The sequence below is a fragment of the Epinephelus fuscoguttatus genome, linkage group LG2 (genome assembly GCF_011397635.1).
Source record: "Epinephelus fuscoguttatus linkage group LG2, E.fuscoguttatus.final_Chr_v1".
NCBI lineage: Eukaryota > Metazoa > Chordata > Actinopteri > Perciformes > Serranidae > Epinephelus > Epinephelus fuscoguttatus.
The window spans coordinates 24,932,709-24,954,453 of record NC_064753.1 but is presented as its reverse complement, the minus strand read 5'-3'; the positions used below and the strand labels follow the sequence as shown (position 1 = coordinate 24,954,453).

At 40.6% G+C, this 21,745-nt stretch overlaps 1 protein-coding gene across 2 annotated transcripts; it reads left to right on the top strand.

Moving 5' to 3' along the window:
- The first annotated feature begins 4,413 nt into the window (after positions 1-4,413).
- On the top strand, positions 4,414-21,384 carry LOC125881978 (C-type lectin domain family 18 member A-like). Of its 2 annotated transcripts, XM_049565517.1 has the most exons (12): positions 4,415-4,642; positions 5,909-6,000; positions 11,364-11,606; positions 11,742-11,839; positions 13,338-13,459; positions 13,938-14,045; positions 14,159-14,251; positions 14,772-14,878; positions 15,004-15,133; positions 15,311-15,407; positions 16,045-16,136; positions 21,117-21,384. In XM_049565517.1, exons 1-12 carry the CDS (start codon positions 4,519-4,521, stop codon positions 21,152-21,154), a joined length of 1,344 nt encoding a protein of 447 aa, XP_049421474.1. In that variant the 5' UTR covers positions 4,415-4,518; the 3' UTR covers positions 21,155-21,384. The 2 variants fall into 2 exon arrangements, with proteins under 2 accessions (XP_049421481.1, XP_049421474.1); XM_049565524.1 differs by lacking the exon at positions 16,045-16,136 and having other exon boundaries at positions 4,414-4,642.
- The last annotated feature ends 361 nt before the right edge of the window (positions 21,385-21,745 follow it).

Genomic DNA, 21,745 nt, shown 5'->3' with positions numbered 1-21,745 from the left:
TTTATTGTACAGTATGATTGTAACATGGCTGCCTTTTCCTGTTGTACTCCATGGGAGAGGGCAGGGGCGCCGCCAGGAATTTTGGGCCCCATGAAAAAAAAAATCACATCGGGCCCCCCGCGCAGCTGTTGTCACCACATCTCTAGGACCTAACTGACCCATTCAAAGCTTTACATAACTCTAACTTTCAAGGCTTGCAACTGTCTTGCTTCTTGTAGTTCAATACTACCCGTACAATATTTACTGCTAGTGAGTTGTACATGCAACAGTCTGCATACAGTATGTGATTCACTATTTGATGCAAGATTAAAAGCCGCCATAAAAAAATGTGCTAAAGGCCATCTTTTACAGTCTCAATGTAATTTTTATTGTAAAATCCCAAAATGGAAAATTCTCTTAACATTAATGAAAGACTTAAAAAAAACTTAAATACACATAAACTTTTCAATCAAAATAAATTAAGACCATCATCTCAAAATAATGAAAACAGCAGATTTTTGAATTTAGCTGCACATATACTAACAAGAAAATAAAGTTGAAATGGAAATGGAATGAAAATGCCTCATGGAGGTACTACTACTATCATCATCATCATCATCATCTGCACTGTAACTGTCTTTCCCTTCTTCTTCCACTTCCACACTTCTTCCTGACCAACCCTGAGAGGGCCCTGGCTCTGTAGGATGTACACAATGCATGTGATATATATGGTATATACTGTATATTAAATTATGCCATATACCAATAAATGAACAACACTAAATCCTACATAACATTGACCCAAATTACCTACAGTTCTGTATCACCACCACTAGATTACATACATTAGATACATGTTTTTGTTTTGTGCCCTTCATGAGGGAATAGTAAAGTCTCTATCTATAGATGTCATTTAACGGCCATAATTCAGTCTAAATGAAAGCATGTAACTGCAGAAATTATTTTAATTATTTTAATATTGCCTGTAACTTTAATACAGGCTGAATTAGGCTACTTAATTTTCCAGCTGTCCAGCATCCAGTACAGACAGTTGTCAGCTGTTTTTTTTTTTTCATAATAATCATTATGTGGAAAAATAATTTGTTTGAATTTCTGTCATTAAAAAATATTTCGTTTGCGCCACTGGGAGAGGGGCTCAAGTTATATGGTTGTAACTGATGGAGGATTTTGTTTTTACCTCTTGCTGTTAGAGTTGTTAGGAATAAGCAGAGATTGCCTCCAAATATATCCACATTCTGGGCCTCTTCGTATCAACACAATGCAGACAACACTAGAGTCCACCAGGTCCACACATATGAAACGTGGGTTTTCAGGGGTCTGCCAGAAAATTCTGAGCATGAAACACTTAATTTCCTGCATTGTGGTTGACTATTATGCAACAATTTGTGCATTTTCTGCAACAACTAGTGGTGTAAATGTCTTTAATTTTGTCAAAATAAAGGTTCTCTGCCATTTTCATGCTTTTATTGTATTTTAAATATTGGGGGGGGCCTTCGTCCCCCCCTGAAACTTATGCCTATTTAGCAGATAGTCAAGTTGCATCTGTCCATAATGGCACTGCCAGCAACATAAATATTATATGGCTTCATTGTGAGCTTTACTTTGCAAGTTGTCTGTACTGTACTGTATCTTAAGCTTTTTTTTCTACTGTCAGTTATAAAGGAAGTAAAATTGCACCTGCTGTTCTACAGATAAAACTGTCTTTGTAGAAGATCCAGTCATTTAAATTAAATAGTGAAGATGTGAATGAGTCTCATATGAGTTTGCAACTGAGCTGTGCTGCTGCAGAGAGAACATTAATGGTGCAGATGGACTTCCTTCCTCAGCGCATGCAGCCGACACCACTGCAGTTCAGAGAGTGATGAGGATGCCCGGGCTCTTGGGTTCTGCTTTGAGCTCGAGCAGGAAGCTTGCAGTGGCTCATGTGGCCTGTGTTAGATTTACCCGAGGAATCATCTTAGTGGGTGGCCGAGTCTGACTGAGCCTGGAACAGACTGTGTGCGAAGCTGTCGTTTGGCGCAGCAGGGTCAGACAGTCCTTTACTGATGCAGCAGAATCAAAGAGATAAGAAACAACTGCACAGCCGGGGAACTGAAATACACTCAGCCCACTGGGGAGAGAAATGAGTGTGAGTCTATTGTGTCGCTCTGCAGTCATCTCCAGACACTGAATCATCCTACAATGTGTGAAGCATGATTCATGCTTCCCACACTGGGTCCTTAAAAAAACATTGTCACCTTGTCCAAACAGACACCCAGACAGCTCCATCCTGTACCTCTCCACACTCACACCTATGTGGTCATTTTGCACCACATCAAGTTCTGCTACACTTTGAAAAAATATCCCAAACTGATTTTGCTAGACAATAGCAACGACAAAAGAAAAACAAACTTCCTACACCTCAGCCTGCTCATCGCTCTGGAATAAAGCTTCATCTGTAGTGATTCAGAAATGATGCACATCGGTCTCTCAAAACAAACGTCCCCATTTTACAATGATGAACACTCACGCTTGACAAAGACTTTAGCTCGCTTTTTGTTGAAATTGGGAAATGATGAAAGAGATGATTAAGATGCTTTAGTCATGAATGACTGACTGGTACGAGCAGAAAGTAGTATTTACTTTAAACGTACTCAAGCACTATACTGCAGTGGTGTAGTGGTGGTTGATGAGTTGGCTGCTACCAGGTAGATGTGTAGGTTATGGAGGAGGAAGTGGGTACACTATCCCATTACATATACATGGCTTTTTGGCTGATAGGTGGGTAAACTGTTCACAGCTCGAAAAGGAGGTGCGTATATCATTCACTACACCACTGACTCCACTACACTACTGACTGAAGTTACTGTTAGTTAAGTATGGTTTTAAGATACTTGTATTAAGTAGCAAGTGGCATCCTCCCAGCCAACATTTGTATATAGGGCCCATGTGGGTAGTAAATGAGCTGAAAAACAGGCCCTATTTGGGATTATTCACAATGGTCCTGTGCCAGTTGCCCACAAGCATGGGTTTACCTAAGTGAACTTCAGATAAGGTGTCCAGTTTGGGCCTATACACAGTTAGCATAGCATAACCCATGTGGAGCCCACTTGGGTAAACCCACCTTTGTGGGCAATTGGCATGGAGTCAATATGGAACTTGTGGACAATCCCATATAGGGCCCATTTTCCAGCCCATTTAGTACCCACATGGGCCCCACATACAAGTGTTGGCTGGGTTGTGTGGTAGCCTCAGCGACTGGTGTATGAATGGGTGAATGTAGCATGTGGTGTAAGAGCACTTTGGGCAGACTAAAGAGGCATCATTTACTCTTCGTAAAAATTCTAATCCACCACATGTGAGAGAAAGCACTTTCACTTACATTTATTTTGCAGATATTGTCATGCTTAACAGATCGTGATTTTACACACAAATGATCATCTTTTAGGTAAGTTGTTATAAGTACACAACAATCAAAACTCTACCATTTACAAAATTAAAAAGCTGCTCACATGTTGAGAAATCAGTGATAATAATCCATAAATATACCATTAAAATTCAAGTCAGAGAGGTGACACATATTATTTTAGTTAATTAAAAAAAAAATTGAAGACTTAAACTTTTAATTCAGCATATTTACACAAGTTACTTTTCAATAAATGTCAACACTGTTGCCACAATCTGCTGTGACATAAAGTAATAATAATAAAAAAACAATTACAAAAAATACATATTTCCATTTATAATATTCAGAAATAAAACTGTGTTACAAGACATTTTTTTTTGTTCCGATTCAGTCATATATCTCCATATTTGTTTTTGATCTAGTAGTTAAACAAACAGTAATTGTACAGTATAGAGGTATGTCTGTTGTAGCAGATGTATTGTTGGATATATTGTGATGTTTGTATTGTGGTATATGTACTATGGTATGGATAATGTGTGGATTGTGGTTTGTGTGTTTTATTGTGCCTTCCATGTTTATATTATATTGTTGTAGTATTGTGTTCTATTTAAACTGTATATTTTTTGATGATATTCAGGTCTACATGTAAAAGCCCAGCTAGGGACAAGAGTTGAAAATTAGCAAACTCTCTGTGCAGCACATCAGTCCCATACTCATACTATGTTAAATTGCATGCTCCCTATAACCTAAATAAATACATAAATAAAATGAAAAATAAAAATGAGAAAATTTTGTCTTTTTGCCTGAAAAACCTTTCCTTTTTATTCTTTGAGAATAATATCCTCCTGCATGTTTTACACAATAGCACAATAACTTCAAACACTTGCTCTTCGGTTTTTAACTGGCCAAAAGAAAGTTTTATCACGGATTTAATAAATTATGAAAGGTTACCGACACTCTACAGTGAGTCTACTTGCAGGGACAGTGAGCTCCCTTTGAACAGAGACATGTGCTGAGCCGCAGCAGGGTGAGAGCTGTTGAAGTGAAAAGAGGGAGGAGAGGAGCAGGGAGGCAGGAGGAGGAGAACTGGGAGCAAAGTGCTCACTGTTGTTGGAGACACTTCACAGTCCACAATGGGGTCTGGACCAGCGTCCCGGTGTCTGGATCTGTTTGTCGTTTTGTCTCTGCTGCCCGCGTGCATCTACACGAACCGGATTAACAGAGACACACTGGAGCTCCACAAGTCCACCGTCACCGGTAAACACGCAGTCAGGTGGCCACGCGGGAGAGTAGGCTGTTATTGTCCTTTAATGAACTAGCACACATTTTTACTGTTATAGACATTTTCCTTCTTATTTAAGCTATAGCCAGCAATAATAAGAGACTACAATTGTATAAGTGGAAGTTGTTATCTTATGTTTGCAATCCTTTAAGCTGCAGACTCAAGGGGTTTTTCTTAGCTGTCCAAATCCTTCTGGCAAAACACCAGCAGCCCAACTTTTTCTGCCGCTGCCTGCTGTGCTACAGGAGTTTGGCATCAGCTTAACAAATTGCCATTTTGGTGGCATATTGCCAAACGCAAGCAAAATCATTAACCCATCACTGGGCAGCTGAATCTCTACTCTTTAAGTTTTTTTTCTCTCTCAGATCAAAAGCTACTCTAAAGTGTTATTAATCCACAATCTGTTCTTGCAGTAATGATTTAATTTAATGATCTCAGGCACAATTTAATATAGGGATATGTAATATAGGCTTTATTAAGTACGGTTGACATTTCAAAGTAAAGCAAAAACTTAATTTTAACCTTTATCTATGAGCATGAACCTTTAATAAATTATTTACAACACGTTATATAGTTATACTCAGATATAAGGACATTCTGTGTGTATTAATGTTCTGTAACTTTGAACAATTATAATTTCTCCCATAAAGACATCATTAGAACTGTGTTACATTGATATTTATCGCCGATATTTATATGTTATGTAGCACCCGTATACAAGGGTGTAGATCTGGTTACACATTGAGGTGAGGGACATATGTTTAGGGGTCCTCCGCCAGAAAATTTTGAGTATCAAACACTTCATTTCCTGCACTGTGGCGATTTTTATGTACCAATTTCAGCTTTTTATGCATCAGTCTATAGTGTTTTATTCATGGTCCCCTGGTTTCCCCCCAATCCACAAAATCTACACCTAGGCTTATATATATAGGCCTAAAGCATTCTGATCTTGTATAATGGAATGTGGTTTACTTCTGTTTTAAGGGGACGTTTGTCTACTCAGGGCATGACAGTAATTGAAAAAATATTGTTTTGAGTTTTGATTGAAATTTTGTGTGTTTAACTCAGTTGACCCTTGAGTTTAATCGTCAGTGAAACTGTGACAGACTGTATTAACCCATGCTTCAACCTTTACACACACACACACGCACAAACATCCCGCCAAGACATTTGCATTCCATTGCCATGGTGACAGCAGCAGAAGCATAGTTACTAAATAAGCGTTTCTGTTTTTCTCCCAGGGCTCGGGGTGAAGGAGCACTCGCAGATTGTTGCGCAGCACAATAGACTGCGCAGCCGGGTCAAACCCATGGCAGCTAACATGCAAAAAATGGTTTGTGGCATCTATTGTCTGTTTCTCCAGTGTGTGTGTGTGTGTGTGTGTGTGTGTTTGAGTGGTGCGAATGCTGCTGTTGCCTAAAAGTGAGTTCAGAGCAGTTCAACATTATTGACATTTTGCACTGTTATTAAAAACCTGAGGTGGTGCACAGCCCGGTCCACACTGCCGATTTTCACACAAAAGTTTAATTTGCACTTTTGTTTCTTGTCAAGTGTTACTGTTCTCTGCTGAAGACTTTCTCCCTCCACTTATGGAAGATATTTGGCCATGTGTTGCAACCAATATGCTTGCAGCTGCCCGTGTAAAACCCAGAGAAGAACAGTAATGATAATGATGGTGTTAGTAATGATCAGACATGTTGAGCAAGGATGTGAGACCCTGTTGATGTGGATGTGAGCCAACAGCGCTGAAAGGCCCGCAGCACCAAAAACAAAGTCCAGGAATTTGAGCTGTGTTTTTTGTGTTTCTCTAATTGCACCAGTTACAGTAGCAGCAAAGGGAAAGTACAGTAAGGCACACAAAGTGTCTAATCTACCAAATGTCTCAGAAAACAACATTTGGGACCAGGAAGGACACCTGAGAATGACCATTGTTTTAGTCCGTGTACAAGGCAACTGTTATTATAGTACAACTCCATCAAAGCTGCCATTGTTTTTCCCCCACAAAGACATATTCCTTTTTCAAAAGCGAAATCACTGAACAAATGCTTGGATAAAAAAGGGTTTTTAGTTGAGCTGTCTTCCTCTGTGGTGCTGATAGTCTCAACAGTGTGAAATAGTAGTGTTAGTGCATCATTTGTTCTGCTCTGCTGCAGGCTGAGTGATAGTGTGGACGGTCAGAATGAAGCCAAAATCAATTAGCAGTGTGTAGTCTTGCCGGGGTCACACAGTGAAATGATGCCACTGACTGTTTTATACCAGAATAAGGATGAAACTAAGAGACATTTCAAATTTGTTAGCCTCCAAATACTGTACAGAAAATGCAGCTTGAGTGATAAAAACAGCTAGAGAGTCATGGGCGTTGCCGAATGTGCAGCAATTCTTAATATTAATTTTTGACTCAGGTGTTTTTAATCCCACTCTCTGCAAAACATTCAGCTACAGTAAATCCTCCCGCTATCTTCTTCCATCTATTGCTTCGCCATAGAGTGCTTATCTGCACAACTGTCTCGTCTGCATGTGATTATGACGGAGAGGTAATGATGGATTATGAATCCAACAATGCACTACATATCCTTCGGGCCTAATGTGAGATTTGTACCAGGGCAAACTGTCACTTTGTCATAGATTACATCCTCAAAGCCACCCCTGCAGACTGAGCCCCCTTTCTTCGACTGCTCTTCAGCCTCGGAGAACTGTTCTCAACTGATAAGGCAGTAATGAGAAAAAGAGGATGTGGATAATCATTCTGCATTCACAACTCTGGTATTACAGGTAATTTCCCCACGAAAAACCCTCAGAGGAAGCTTTGCTGAGCTGAAGAGGCATATTAAAGAGCTTTACTGATAACTGTTAAAAGGCTCAAGGCTTTGCTGTGTTTGTGAATATCTGAATAAGGGTTTTTTTTTTTCTCCACACAGGAACGAACCAGTAAGCATTGTGGCGAGATTGTGTTGAAGTGATTATAATTTAGACCTTAAGGCTTTGCTTTCAGGCTGAGATAAAATACCAATATTTTGTAAATGAATGATGCTCCTCCCTTTCTTACCCAACACCCTGTCTGCGGGTTTTCTTTGAGCTCTTGAGGAAGTATTATGAGGTCATACCATTGCTTTCCAAGACAGAAATTCAAAGTTCAGTATTTACTTTTGATATGTAAATCATTACCTCTGTTTGTGAAATTGTATTTTATTAATCTCTCTCAGAACTGTCAAGCTCCAGCACTTCATTTAATCGCAGTTAGGGTGGAAAGAAAAACAGATCTTTTGTAGTTTTGCAGCAAATATATGGAGCTTTATTGATTTAGCTAATTTGGTTTACAACAGTATAATGAGAGGGGTGCTCAAAGACACTCTACTTAAGTTAAAATGATAATAAAACACACATAAAATGAAGACACAATATTAATCACATATTAAAAACAGTTCTGAAAAGGTGAGTTGTGTGGTGGGTGATTTGAACTGGGACTGATTGGTACAGTCTCGGATATGTTTAGAGAGAAAGTTCCAGTCTGTCTCTGGGCTTGGCCCTGAGTTGTGTAGAAAGGACGCTGGCATCAGTGGAGCGGAGGCTGCAGGAAGGATCGCAGTGGTGGAGCAGGTCAGTGATGCAGGAGGGGGCCTGGTTAAAAAGAGCTTTGTGAGTGAGGAGAAGAACTTTGAGTTGGATCAGTTGTTGGACAGGGAGCCACTGGAGGTTCTGGGGGACAGGGGTGACGTGATCACAGGAGTAGGAATGGGTGAAGCTCATATAACGGTTGTCGATGGTGCCACAAAGACAGCAATTCGTAGTACTTCGGAGTACAAACCCACATCTGTCATAGTGACACATTCAAATCCCACAGCGGATGCAACATGGCATGCTTTGAAATGAAATGTCTTAGATGAAATATTGCCCAGTGACCTCTGGTGGCATCATAGTGTGAGCTGATGGCTTTGGCTGGTTGACATCAGAGAGCAGTGAACAATGGAGTCAAGGGGGCTCAGCCTTTCTACACCACATGTCAGTGTCATACCTTGAGACAAGCTGGCCCCACAAAATGTCAAAGTCACAGAGGGTTAATGGGATTAGGAGCATTAATGACTGAATTTCAAATTATTACCTCTGGCACTGCAACTGTAGGTCAACGTATCATTGTGTAATAACAAAAAGTTATACACAGTCAATGGTTCTTACATCTGACAAATTAGCGCCCCTACCGGTTACATTAGGTTTAGTTGTTATCAGGTTACATTAAGTACATAATATATACCAAGTTCGCTCCTATTTAGTCCAGTGATTATTGCTCTCCAGGCAGGGTATGCGGCCCACTGAATATGTGTTTCTACTGCTGGCCCTGCCTAGGAGTTCCAGCTCGGCCCATAGACTTTACAATGTGATGATATCTCAGATTTTTAAATTGCTTTTCTTAGCTCAAGGAAAGTTTTATAAGGATGAAACCTCCAAAAATGAGGGGTAAAAAGTCATAACAGAAAATATAATTATATAATTCAGGTGCCCCCTAGCTCACCTGGTGGAGCAGGCACCCATTGTACAAAAGCTGTGTCCTTGTCAATTCCAACCCACGTTCCTTTGCTGCATGTCATTCACACTCTCTCTCCCCATTACATGCTAAATCCGTCCTGTCAAAAAAGCCCCAAAAATATCTTTTAAAAAAGAAAGAGTCATAAATGACCTTGTTTGCAGTTCGAGGTGTCCAGTCAACACTTTAACAGACGTCTCTTTTATAATTGTGGGATTTTTTTGCTGCAATACCACCAGCGGCCACTGGGAAAAATTGGCAGCAGGGCTAAGCAGCATTAATGGAAGGCCTGGATTTTAGGGAGTGCCAACCATCCAGCCCATAAATTTATAGACAGAACTAGATACATTGTTGGAGGCGGATCCCAGTTCAATCCTTTGAAAGTTGCTCAGTGACGCATGAAACCAATGACATTCATCTCGAATCTTCTGCATCACTGAATGCATAGAGCAAGCACACTAGAGACTTTGCTGGCCAAGTGGATAACTTCTAGTTTAGCCATCCACTAACTTAAATGGGGATAAAATGATTTAATTGTGCTGCTCTTCTAGACTTTTGAAATGTTATCGCACCAAATAGATCCAACCCAGATAGTGAAATGTGTCATTTTGTGAGGATTGTGACACTCAAAAAAATGTATACAGTAATTTACAAACTTCTCTTTCACAAAGCAAGTCTATGGAAAAGAGTCTTTTTGGGGCCCATGGCATCTCGTAACTGACCTGGAAGTTGTAGTTTCACGGTTTGGCCACTATGTCAAGTTGGCTCCAAAGTCCGGTGCACTTCCTGGGGGCCTGACCTACCCCGACCACCTCCTGATTTTGTCGCTCTTTATACTACATCACTTTATGTCCTCCTTTGTTAGCCTGCAGCGTGTAAGTCACATGATAGCAGCCTTCTTGCTCACATTTATGTGGGTAATATACGAATTATAGTGCCAACGGTGAATTAGAACAGCCTGACTAGGTATGGAAAAAGTATCTTAGTAACTTTAGAAACCCTTGATGAAGCCATTATTCACAACTTATAAATGGTGCCTTATTAGAAAGTGCAACCTACATGACTTTAAAACATACCAGTCCTCTTCAGAGGTGTAATGAACATGTGGAAATGCAGAAATGATAAACATTCAACTTCAGTCATTCATGTCATTTCATTCATTATGTTTTTTCCTTCCAACCTTGACTCTGTAACTTTCCACATGTTGCTGCCTCTCCTAGTATTGAGAGTACCTGAATGTGATGTTTGTACTACAGCAAATATGGCAGAGTGATTGATTGTGGAAAGTTTGTGTGTTGTTTGGTTGAATCAGCCACTGCAAATCTTGGAAAATGTGCCCCTCAGTGAAGTGTTTATACCAGTGTAGCACACAATGAGTGTCAGTCTGTGTTTGTTGGCCTTGCCATGCACTGGCAGCTCGCCCAAGGTGTCTCCCTGCCTGTTGCTCACTGTGCGACTGCAGTATGACTGGCTCTGACCCCTGAAAAGGATTAAGCGGGTAAAGAAAATCACTCATGCACTATTAGGAATGACCTTCATGCCAAAGAGTTTTTCCCTTCATCCAGTTTTAATCAGTATCTACAAAGTACAATATGACCTTCATTTCAGATTTAAGGTGCAGCTCCAGGTCTGACAGACCCCAGTAACATATTTTGATAATGAAATGAGTTGATGGTGAAAACGTCCTGTCGGTAATTATTGATGTGATTGCTCATAAATTATATATTTTAATAAATAATTGATTATTAATTATTTATGTGGAATTAAACGGCTTCAGAGGGGATTTATGAGTTTCTGACGGACGTGAGTCAGCTGACAGATGACCTGTGACAAATCAGTCAAATCTGACAGAGCTATACGAGATAAATATAAAGGGTTTGTTTGACCCCTCTACTGAAAACTAGGAAGAGTTGAAAACCTTTGATTTTATCAAACAGATGCACTATTAAACATTTTAATCAAAACACAGAGAATACTCCTGAAACACACTTTAACATTAACTCCAGTCTTCTGTCAGGCTGCTGGTTAGCGGTTGACCTCCCCGTGTACATGTAAGATACAACCAGAGAAGGCTCAAGTGTGTGTAACAAAATTACATTGTCCTTCACCAAGTTTTACTGTAACTATTATAAGTGAAAGATGTATAATAATTTTAAATGTTGTTATCATCTCTATAGGAGTGGAGTGAGAAGTTGGCCTTACTTGCAAAGGAGAGGGTGGCATCGTGTCACACAGACCCTCCTCCTCAACACTCCTCATCTTTCTCATCTTTCACACATGTTGGCTGGAACATACATCTCTCTGCGTATGGTGACACCTCGTTTTCTGATGTTATTCAATCTTGGTTTGAGGAGGGAGAAGATTTTCTCTACTTGAGTGGGCACTGTAGGGAGAACGCCACCTGTCAACACTATACACAGGTATTAACAAGCAGATACAAACTGTACCTGTGTTTCTGTGGAGGCACCCATTTACAGGCGCTCTCAGATATTTATGTGTGTGTTTATTCTTTAAAGTGCTGATGTAGTGTGTCTGAACCTTGTGTTGTTTTGTAGCTGGTGTGGGCCACTTCGAGTCACGTGGGCTGTGCCAGCCAGCTGTGTCTGAGAGAAGGAGACCTCTGGGAAATCTTTGTCTGTGCATATTATCCTGGGTAACAACACTTTATCATCACTTTTCCCCACCAAAATGCAATTTTAAATTAATCAGAGAACAGCATAGAAAATGATTAAATTAATTAATAATTTTAGTATGCTCAGTTTTAAACAAAATAAAAACATTTTAATCTGCAATCCAGCTCACAAAGCATGGATACCAATTATTATCAATGATCAATTTGCTTTCCAGGGAGTCTTTGGTACATATATTAAAGGTATACTATGCAGGATTTGCCTAAAAAGTATGGTGCATTTACAGCTATAGTTAACTGTCATAAGGTTAATGTTAATTTTTGCTAGCCAAAACATGCTTAAGACCATTATAACAAAATGTGCTTATCAGAAAAACTGAACATCCAGCTCCATTGAGGCTCTTTTAGTGAAACCAGAAGACGAACAAGACAACCACAACGTTATGATTAACTTTGATTAACTGAGAACGCAGTGAAACAGTGACAGCTACAGTGACACCTGTACTCTGTGAATCTGGGGTTTCGTGTAGTTACATTACCTAACCAATGTTTTTGCTGCGCTAGCAAAGTCAATGGACTGCACCCACCTGTCACTCAAAGCGGACACGCCCTTAATTATGCATACGTTTAATCCTAATAATAAAAAAATAATAAAATAATATTTAAACTAGTCCGTACCCGGGGATGTGTTATGTTTAGAAGAATAAGAAATCAAAAACAGTATATTAGAGGAGATGCAAAATGAGAGCACTGTAAATGCACTGTGAAATAAATATTAATGTAAATCAAACAATGTACACTGTATTTAGAAACATGCTTTATGGCAAAATATGTGCAAGTTCAGAGAAGTAGGCCAAAGCAGTGAGGAGGAAAATGGATGATGACAGACAGACGGGACAGACCGACGGAGGGACAGAGGTTTCTCCATTTAATAGTAGGAAGGATGAGTGAGTCATACATACAGTTGTCATGACCAGGAAATTAGCTTCAGAGACTACAATTTTTTTTTTTTTGTACCAGGCTGTAAACTTGTTTATATATTGGGCTTTTTAACATGGGGGTCTATGGGGACTGACTGTTGCTTTTGGAGCCAGCCTCAAGTGGCCATTCAAGGAACTGCAGTTTTTAGCACCTGATTGGTCGGGACTGTATAAAAATGTAGCAACTAGGTACCAGACTGTGAGCAGCATGCATCCAAGAGAATACTATGGAAATCATGGACCAACAAACGCAACTACAGCAAGGTGAAATGTCAAGCGGAGAGAATCTGGGGTAGGCTTTCATTTTTGCTGGTGTTACTGTTTACAAATAATAACCAACAATTCCTGCATAGTATAACTTTAAAAAAGAAAAGAATATGTAAAACTACCTGTATGAAGGCCTCAGAGTATGATTAATGTAAGTCCTCGTTCTACTTGTGAAGATTTTGTTTGACACTTTTAACATTATCTTTCAGCCCCTTGCAGCTATTCTAGATCTTGTGCAACTGTATGTTCTGCAGTATATATCTGTGTCGCTGCAGGGGGAACTGGGAGGTAAATGGTCGCCTGGTGATGCCTTATAAGACGGGGCTGTACTGCTCTCTCTGCACCTCCTCCATGTCTGGCTGCTTCAGACTATGGGACCATGTAGGTGGATTATGTGGTAAGACAATATGTAAATATATAGGTTGCTACAGAGGCTAATATTACTGTCATGGGACATTCATAATATCTTTCTGAGGGTGCACTTAGTGAGGTCCGCTTTAAAATATTAATGGGTTCCATTAGGGCACTCCACAAGGATGAAACACAAAGCCTGGAAACAGACTTGCATGTCATACTTATTGTATGTAGAGAGGATAAAAATGGTCCTGTTTCTACCACTACTACTACCAGTAAAGTAGTTACATTCATTATGCTCCTCAAGGCCATTTCTGCTCATCTACCATCAATGTTGTAAGTACTGTGATTGTTTCTACTAGTTATTTTCTATGCATGCTTGCTGCTCATGAAGTGTTTTTTGTGTTGCCGGTATCCAGGCTATATTAACCGGCTCATAGTTTTGCCTACAGTGACAGCTGATTTGGGTAAAAATGATCTGATGTGTGTGTTTGTTGATGTGTGTGCACATTTGTTATCAGAGATTCCACGGAATCCTTGTCGAATGAGCTGTGGTCAACACGGTCATCTAAACATCTCTTCCTGCAAGTGCACGTGTAACCCGGGCTTCACCGGACGTCTCTGCCAGGGTACCAGTCATCATAGTACACATATTGGTATCAGGCCCCATTCAGTCGGTCTGTTTTCCTAAATATTCAAAGCAGAGAAGCAGTATTCACTGTGCTAAGTGTCTGTTTTTCAGTACGGTGCAGTGTGCAGTGTGTACACGGTCGTTTTAAAGAAGAAGAATGCTCCTGCTTGTGTGATGTTGGCTTTGGTGGTGCTGAGTGTGCAGGTAAGTGCAGTGTGCTTCTTTGTGTTTTTATATACCTCAGCAATTTGTACTCTGAGACACAGATCGGCTTCAAATTCAAAAGCATGCACAGGCACACAGACGCTGAGGGAATTCATGTGGTTGCCACTACAGTCTGTATTTATCTTTAAGGGATGCCAAGTCTGACATGGTGAAAACATGGTGAAAGCAACAATATACAGACTGGTGAAAGGTGGCACATAACACCATTTAGCTGTAGTGTGATTAGCAGTATATAGCAAGTGGAAGTTGCACAGTTTAACACCTTTAATTACTCAGTGTAAATTGTACAGTGTATTTCTATGCATTGGTATAAACAAAATGTTTTCTCACAAGTTGATTTGAGTTTCTTTTATTAATCTCCCTGACTATAATTATGCAAATTTCATCCACATTTACAACTGTAATTGCCTCAAAGATTCCAACATATTCAAGTGTGTTTATTGACCCTGAGCCATGATGATGCCATTTTCAGCACATTTTGGTGACTTGTACCCAACAGAAAAAGTGCAGTTTCCCTTCCACAGCTGTGATGTCATGATAGATGGCGATTGCTTCATGGTGTCTTCAGAAGCTGACACCTACTATGGAGCCAAGAGTCACTGTCAGGTGAGAGACAGGTGTGTGTTGCCCACTGAGAGAGTGAGACAAGCTCAACAACTGTTATTTGATTCTACATACAAGGATTTTCATTCTGCTTTCAGTGTGGCTTTTTCCTCTGTTTACACCACCAGGAACGAGGGGGTATTCTAGCCCAGATCCACAATCAAAAGGTTCAGGACATCCTGGCATTTTATCTCAGTCAGCTGGAGACAAGCAACGAGGTCACCAACACTGACTTTGAGACACGAAACTTCTGGATCGGTACAGTCTTTCATCTCGTCGATCCAAATAAATGTTAAGATATCATAATGTTTTCCAACACTGGGTAGCTCGACCAGATTAGGTGCCAGACTCTGCTGTCGTTTTGACCAGATGTACTGCCAGGTGGAGGTTGTGGTGATGGTGTGTGGATAAAGCAGCAATGTTTTTGCTCCACAGGTTTGACATATAAGCCTCTGAAAGACTCATTTCGCTGGGACACAGGAGAGATCCCTAGATTCAGCAGCTTTGCCTTCGGGCAACCTGACAACCAAGGGTAAGAGACACATTTACTAACAGACATTAGCTACTGTAGAGTACATCATAAACAGACATGGACAGGTGCAATGGAGCTAAACAAACAAACAGACTAAAAACATCATCTGAAAGGTAGAAAATTACTTTTTGGTGGGAGCTTCAGGCTTTTTCATCTAGAGATATGTCTGCCTATGAATCTACAGTATGATGAGAAGGTACTGAGATACATACTGTGGTTTGGTCTTTAATTTTTTCATCTTAAAATCAAATTTTTCACAAAGGTTGTCACAAAAAAAAATATTTTTAAGTATGGACTAACCAGAAAAAGACAGATGTTGGCTGACCTGCAACCTTAACTCTGACCACTAGATGTCTCTCTCTTTCTGTTTCTCCTCACTCCATCCCTCTGTTCTATCTATCTATCTATCTATCTATCTGGTATATCTCTGATTACTAACCAGTTTTATAATACTATTAGTATAATAACTACTTTCAATCATGTATAAATTAAATGCTATTGTGTGATTTTTATATCTGGGAATATTCGGTTCAGGTCTGTAAAATTTACAGAAACACTTTCTAATCAGCAGCTCAAAATTAAAATGCAGAGACAATCTTCAGCACACACTGTCACTTACTCCTCTTTCTCTGTCTAGCTTTGGAAACTGTGTAGAGCTGCAGGCGTCAAGTGCCTTTAACTGGAACGACCAGCGCTGTAAAACGCAGAACCGATACATTTGCTTGCATGGTAAGGCTCCTTCTGGGTGAGGGGTGGATGAACGTGTTAAGGGGGTGAAGGTAGAGTTCTCCTTTATACAACCCAATGTGATGTGGTGGACCTTCCTGCTCGGAGGCAAGTGCAATTGAATGGGGCTTAAAAGTGGTTATTAGCCTCATACATGTGGATTAGAGGGGGCCTACACCTACTAGTCAGTTGAGAAGGCTGTAATCAGGACATTGAATTACATTTGTTCAGTTGTAATCCGGAGCATAGATTTGAGGTAGCAAATTATGGCCCTACTCTACCGCTTATGCTTACAATTAATGTTCAGGGGCAACCTCTAGTGGCCAGTAATTATGATGAGAGCAAAGGAGGAAGTCAGGTCACGTAGTATAAAGCGCAAAAAAGTCTACATAAAAGGAGGTTGCTGTGATAATTGGATCAAACATACACAGGACTTTCACATAAGACATAGCTGTTTGTGTCACATCCATCCATCTTCTAACCCTAATCTTGAGGGTCACGGGGGGGCTGGAGCCTATCCCAGTTGACAATGGGCGAGAGGCGGGGTACATCCTGGACAAGTCGCCAGACTATCACAGGGCTGACACATAGAGACAGACAACCATTCATGCTCACATTCACACCGACGGACAATTTAGAGTTAATCTACATGTCTTTGGACTGTGGGAGGAAGCCGGAGTACCCGGAGAGAACCCATGCTGACATGGGAAGAACATGCAAAATCTGCACAGAAGGGCTCCCACACCTGGGATCGAACCGGGAACCCTCTTGCTGTGAGGCAACAGTGGCAACCACCACGTGCCATCCTGTTTGTGTCACATGTGCAACCAAAAGTTAACATAATGTTCTTAAAGGGAAATTTCGGTTTATTTCAACCTGTCTCCTATCATCCTAAATTTGTTTCAAGTAACTAGTGACATAAAAATAATAGTTAGCATGTTAGCCGTTAGCCTAGATACAGCCGGGGCGCATAGTACCGGTGTGGTGCCATGTTTGTTTACCATTTAGCTCTGCTTTCCAAAGCACGGCCGAAATATCGCAAGAACAAGCAGTGATCTCATACCGTGCCTGAAATCTCGCGAGAACAAGCAGCAACAGCTGGAAGGCAGAACCTGACAGTAGCCTGAAAAGTTCATTCATTTATTTTATGAGTTTGATGGCCGCCCTTATTTATTTGAGCCAGAATACACTGATGAAGAGCTTTGTGAAATTGAAGAACGGAGGAGGAGAGAGAGAGGCGCAACAGGTAGAGGACGAGACAGGAGGAATGGCTGCTGCAAGGCTGTGTAGCTCTGGAGATTGGTGGTGTACCTGTGAATGCTGTGCCCCAATGCCCACAGAAGAGGAATGCCTCTGTTGCAAGGAATGGGAGCAGTTGCAGCCTTATTTTCAAGGTCGGGATGTGACCGAGGATGAGACACCTCCACCTGGAGTAGAATCCAGCTGGGCTTTATCTAGAGCTCGCGAGATTTCATACACGGTATGAGATCGCTGCTTGTTCTCGCGATATTTCGGCCGCGCTTTGGAAACAAACACAGCACCACACCGGTAAGGTAAGACAACAGGTTTACATGTCGTTTTCTATATGTTCTCTGACATTTATCCTAACGATATGAGGCGGTCTTTGTGGAAAAAAAAGCTTGTTTAGTGGACTAACTGTGCACTTGAAGGTATGCCCTTTCACTTACGTTTTAACAGGTCTGACGCTACTGTGTGCCCCGGCTGTATCTAGGCTAACGGCTAACATGCTAACTATTATTTTTATGTCACTAGTCACTTGAAACAAATTTAGGATGATAGGAGAAGGGTTGAAATAAACCAAAATTTCCCTTTAACTTATGACACGTTGCGTAACAAGTATACTTATTTTAACCCAAAGATTAACCAGGACAAAACTAAAGTTTTAATCATTGGTCCTGAGGCTCAGAGAGAGAACTTTTTATCTAAATTGCAGGCATTGTCCTTAAATCCATCAATTCAAGTGAAAAACCTGGGTGTTATTTTTGACTCTGACCTTACTTTTATTCCACACATTAAGCATGTAACAAAAACAGGTTTTTATCATCTAAAAAACATAGCCAGAGTCCACCCTTTTCTCTCCTGAGCTAACACGGACACGCTAATGCATGCTTTTATCTCCAGTCATATTGATTACTGTAATGCCCTGCTTGCTGGTCTTCCCAAAAACAGTATCTCAGGCCTAAATCATTTCTTTAACCTTGTAAAGCACAGCACTTTGTGCTACATTTATGTATGACAAGTGCGTTATCAATAAAGATTGATTGATTGATTGATTGATTGACTGTAGTTTTGGCACATAAATCTAACTTAAGTGAAACTGAAATATGATATGCACCCTCTGTTCTGCAGTTTGCCCTGTCTGAAGCATAATATTGGTAGTGAGAGCAACTGATAACGGCCATTTAATGACCTGACAACATTTGAAATGGTGAAACCACTGTGTCACTGTGGCACAAAACCAAATAGCTGATCACTGATAGCATTGCTTTTTCTCTTGCCTCTGGAATCTACACAAATTTGGCTGCATTTCTTCAACTGTCTAGAACTGTCTTGCATGAGAGACTGGTTTATTCTCTCATATTTCTCCCAAAACTTGGCATGCTACTGTCTGCCCAGCTCCAACTGATGCACAAAACCAGCAGGCTCTGGATTTCGTGGTGAAGCAGATCCATCTCTCTCTGAAACTGTGGCATTAATATCATTAGAACAGGATTCAGTGTGAGTCCTGGCCTCGATTATTTTTGCCTGAGTATGATTGGTGGTGACTTTGGTGAGAGGCCATTCTGAGAAAGGGTTCATACCATCAGGGCAGAGGGGTCCTGGAAGGTTGCTGACCTATTCCCCCTATGAATTGAATTCTGAGTGATGTCTGCAGCCTGTTTATGGTAATAATCAGCCATTTTTAACTGCAGAAACAGGCTTGATACACCATCAGCTTCTCAAGGGACAGTCGTCTAATCTCACATCAACATTGCTGTCCAATTTGAGCATTGGCATGCCGTTATTAGAGATGGCAGCAGAGAGAATACTGTGGTGTGTAGTTAGCGCCTTAACCCCTAAGCCAAGAAGGCTGCCCAGTCCACCAGCTCCTGAGTAACACATGTGGGTGTTTGAGATTGATTTTTTTCGAGATAGGAGACTCAGCCATGAAGTAAATGTGAAGGCCAGAAAGCTTCAACAGTGAAATAAAAGTGCGAGCAGCAGACTCTGGTGGTCAGTTCAATGCTAGAATCAACCCTTTCACATTACACATTGATTTGATTGAGTGGTTAATGTCAAAAATATCACCTAATGGAGCTTTACAGTGTTTTGTATTTGTTTGGTTAGCGGCACCTGCTGTGCTCTACAGACAATCAGTAATAGCTACTTCACAGCCTCAATCATAGCAGGGTGACATCTAAAATGTTAATCCAGTGTGTCCATTAATCATATGAACACAACATTGAAATCTCTGTGTGATCCTGCCCACACATTTAAACATGGCACTCAGTCTAAATCAATGGCACTCAGTTGCTCGCCATCAAGCACCTTTGAGCGATCAATATGCATCAGCTCCACAAAGGCGCGCAGTGTTTAGACACACACATACCACTTACATTGATTGTAAGGAATGAGACGGTGGCAGATGTTTAGTTTTGCCCACTTGAATGCGTCATTGCAAGTGATTGGTGTGTAATCTGGTATTGATCACTCATAGCTGACTGAGTGATCTGCACTGAATGTGGTCAACGTTGCCACGGCGACAATTTTACAACCTGCTTTTTGAAGACCTCTCAGTGTCTCCCCTGCTGTAGTTTGTGTTAGTGTAAAACAGGACCGATCAAAAGAGGGATTCAAGGTCGGATAATATATCAGCGGTAGTTAAACTGCAGTATAGAGGTCATTAACAAAGCTAAACGTACATGAATATTTTTCAATCATTTTCCCCACCCCTCCTCTTGAAATAAAAGCAACATTTCAGTGAAGCAACAAAGAGTGAAATTCATAAATTCAGCTGATTATAAGCACACAGAGCCCCTCTTCTCCCATCAGAGTAATTTCCAGCCTTCATTGCTGTGTTGTGTTAATTGGTGATAAAATGATAAGTGGATATCACATAGCCTGAGGCAGACACGAAGCTATGTTTCTTCAGAGTACTGTCTGTACGTGTGTGTGTGTGTGCGTGTGTGTATTTCCATATGCGATAAGAGGACTCTTAGTCTCTTATATCACGCTTTACATTATTAACGGTTTCCTCACAGCTACGTTTGAACTATTTTCCTTTTAATACCTCTATGCCGGCAACAGCCATGGCTGAAGGCATTATGTTTTTGGGTTGTCCGTCTGTCCATCCGTCCGCCTGCCTGTCCATCCACAAACTTCCACCTGGACTCAAGGATAAACTATAAAGAATATGGTGCTCAAAGCTCAAAGGTCACTGTGACCTCACAAAACATGTTTTTGGCCATAACTCATACACTAATAGAATTTGTACACTAATTATGACACAATTTTCACACAAATGTCTAACAAGCTAAAATGATGACATGATGGCATTTTATATCCAAAAGGTCAACTTCAGTATGACATCATAATGCTCTGCGTAAACTTCTCTGGCCATTACTCAATGTCATAACTCAGGAACAGAAGGGGAGACATTTGGTCGGATGCCGAGTCGGTGAAACTAATTTTGGGCGTCCATCTTGAAACTGTGCTGACTGTATAGATCTTCTGTGCTGCTGGGCTGAAGATGTGTGTGAAGCATCCACACTTCAGAATTTGTAGCTTCAGCAATGTTCATATTTGAAGCCTTGTATACTGACGTGGCAGCATATGAGTCTGGACAGACATAGATGTAAACTGCAACTTGACTGGTTGGCGACAGGCATGCAACCATGAGGTGATAATTCTATGAGGTGAACAGGCAAAATTCCACATATATTTGGATTGTTTCTAAAATGTATGTGTTTGTGTTTTTCACAGCTGCAGAGCACATTGCCCGGTGGGAGGATGGCAGGTGACCTGATTTCTCAAAGTGGTGAACATAGGTGTTTATAGCAAGTGTTAAATATTGACCGGGACAATGGCCACTCATGTTTTTTTATTTTTCAATCAGTGTACACAGATCAGTGTAGTGAATGTTTAACGTAAATGTTTTATCATTAAATGGTTGTTTGTTACGTATTCATTGTTTCATTCTTTGTATAAATTGTCTGAGTGAGCAGCTTCACTTGAAATAAAAATGCTGCTATATCACCTTCATCCTCAGGCCTCATGTGACCTCGAAATCGATTTGGTCTGCCATCATTAAAAAATGTTTCAGTGCTCTTACTGCTGCTTGAGGGAATGAGAAGAAAGAAAAGAGAATACTTCTTACAGATATGATGGTGGGCTGCCTTTAAAGCACATTATTTGTCAAAGAACAGTGGGACAAGTAACAGCAGCATTAAAATAACACTAAAGCAAAGAACTAGATAATTAAAGCTCAGAATTTTTGTATGTTCTGGTTAAGCAAAAGCAACAGTGCTCCACAGTGCACACATTCTCTTCATCTAAGTTTATGTAAAGGACACATCATGGAAAACACTATGTATCATTTATGTAGTTATGGT

Bases quoted from the DNA above. Each gene is read 5' to 3' on its own strand.
- LOC125881978 (XM_049565517.1), top strand. From the start codon at position 4,519: ATGGGGTCTGGACCAGCGTCCCGGTGTCTGGATCTGTTTGTCGTTTTG. The intron at 14,252-14,771 runs GTAAGTGCAGTG...TGTACCCAACAG, and splicing joins TGGTGGTGCTGAGTGTGCAG to AAAAAGTGCAGTTTCCCTTC. The intron at 14,879-15,003 runs GTGAGAGACAGG...TTACACCACCAG, and splicing joins GAGCCAAGAGTCACTGTCAG to GAACGAGGGGGTATTCTAGC.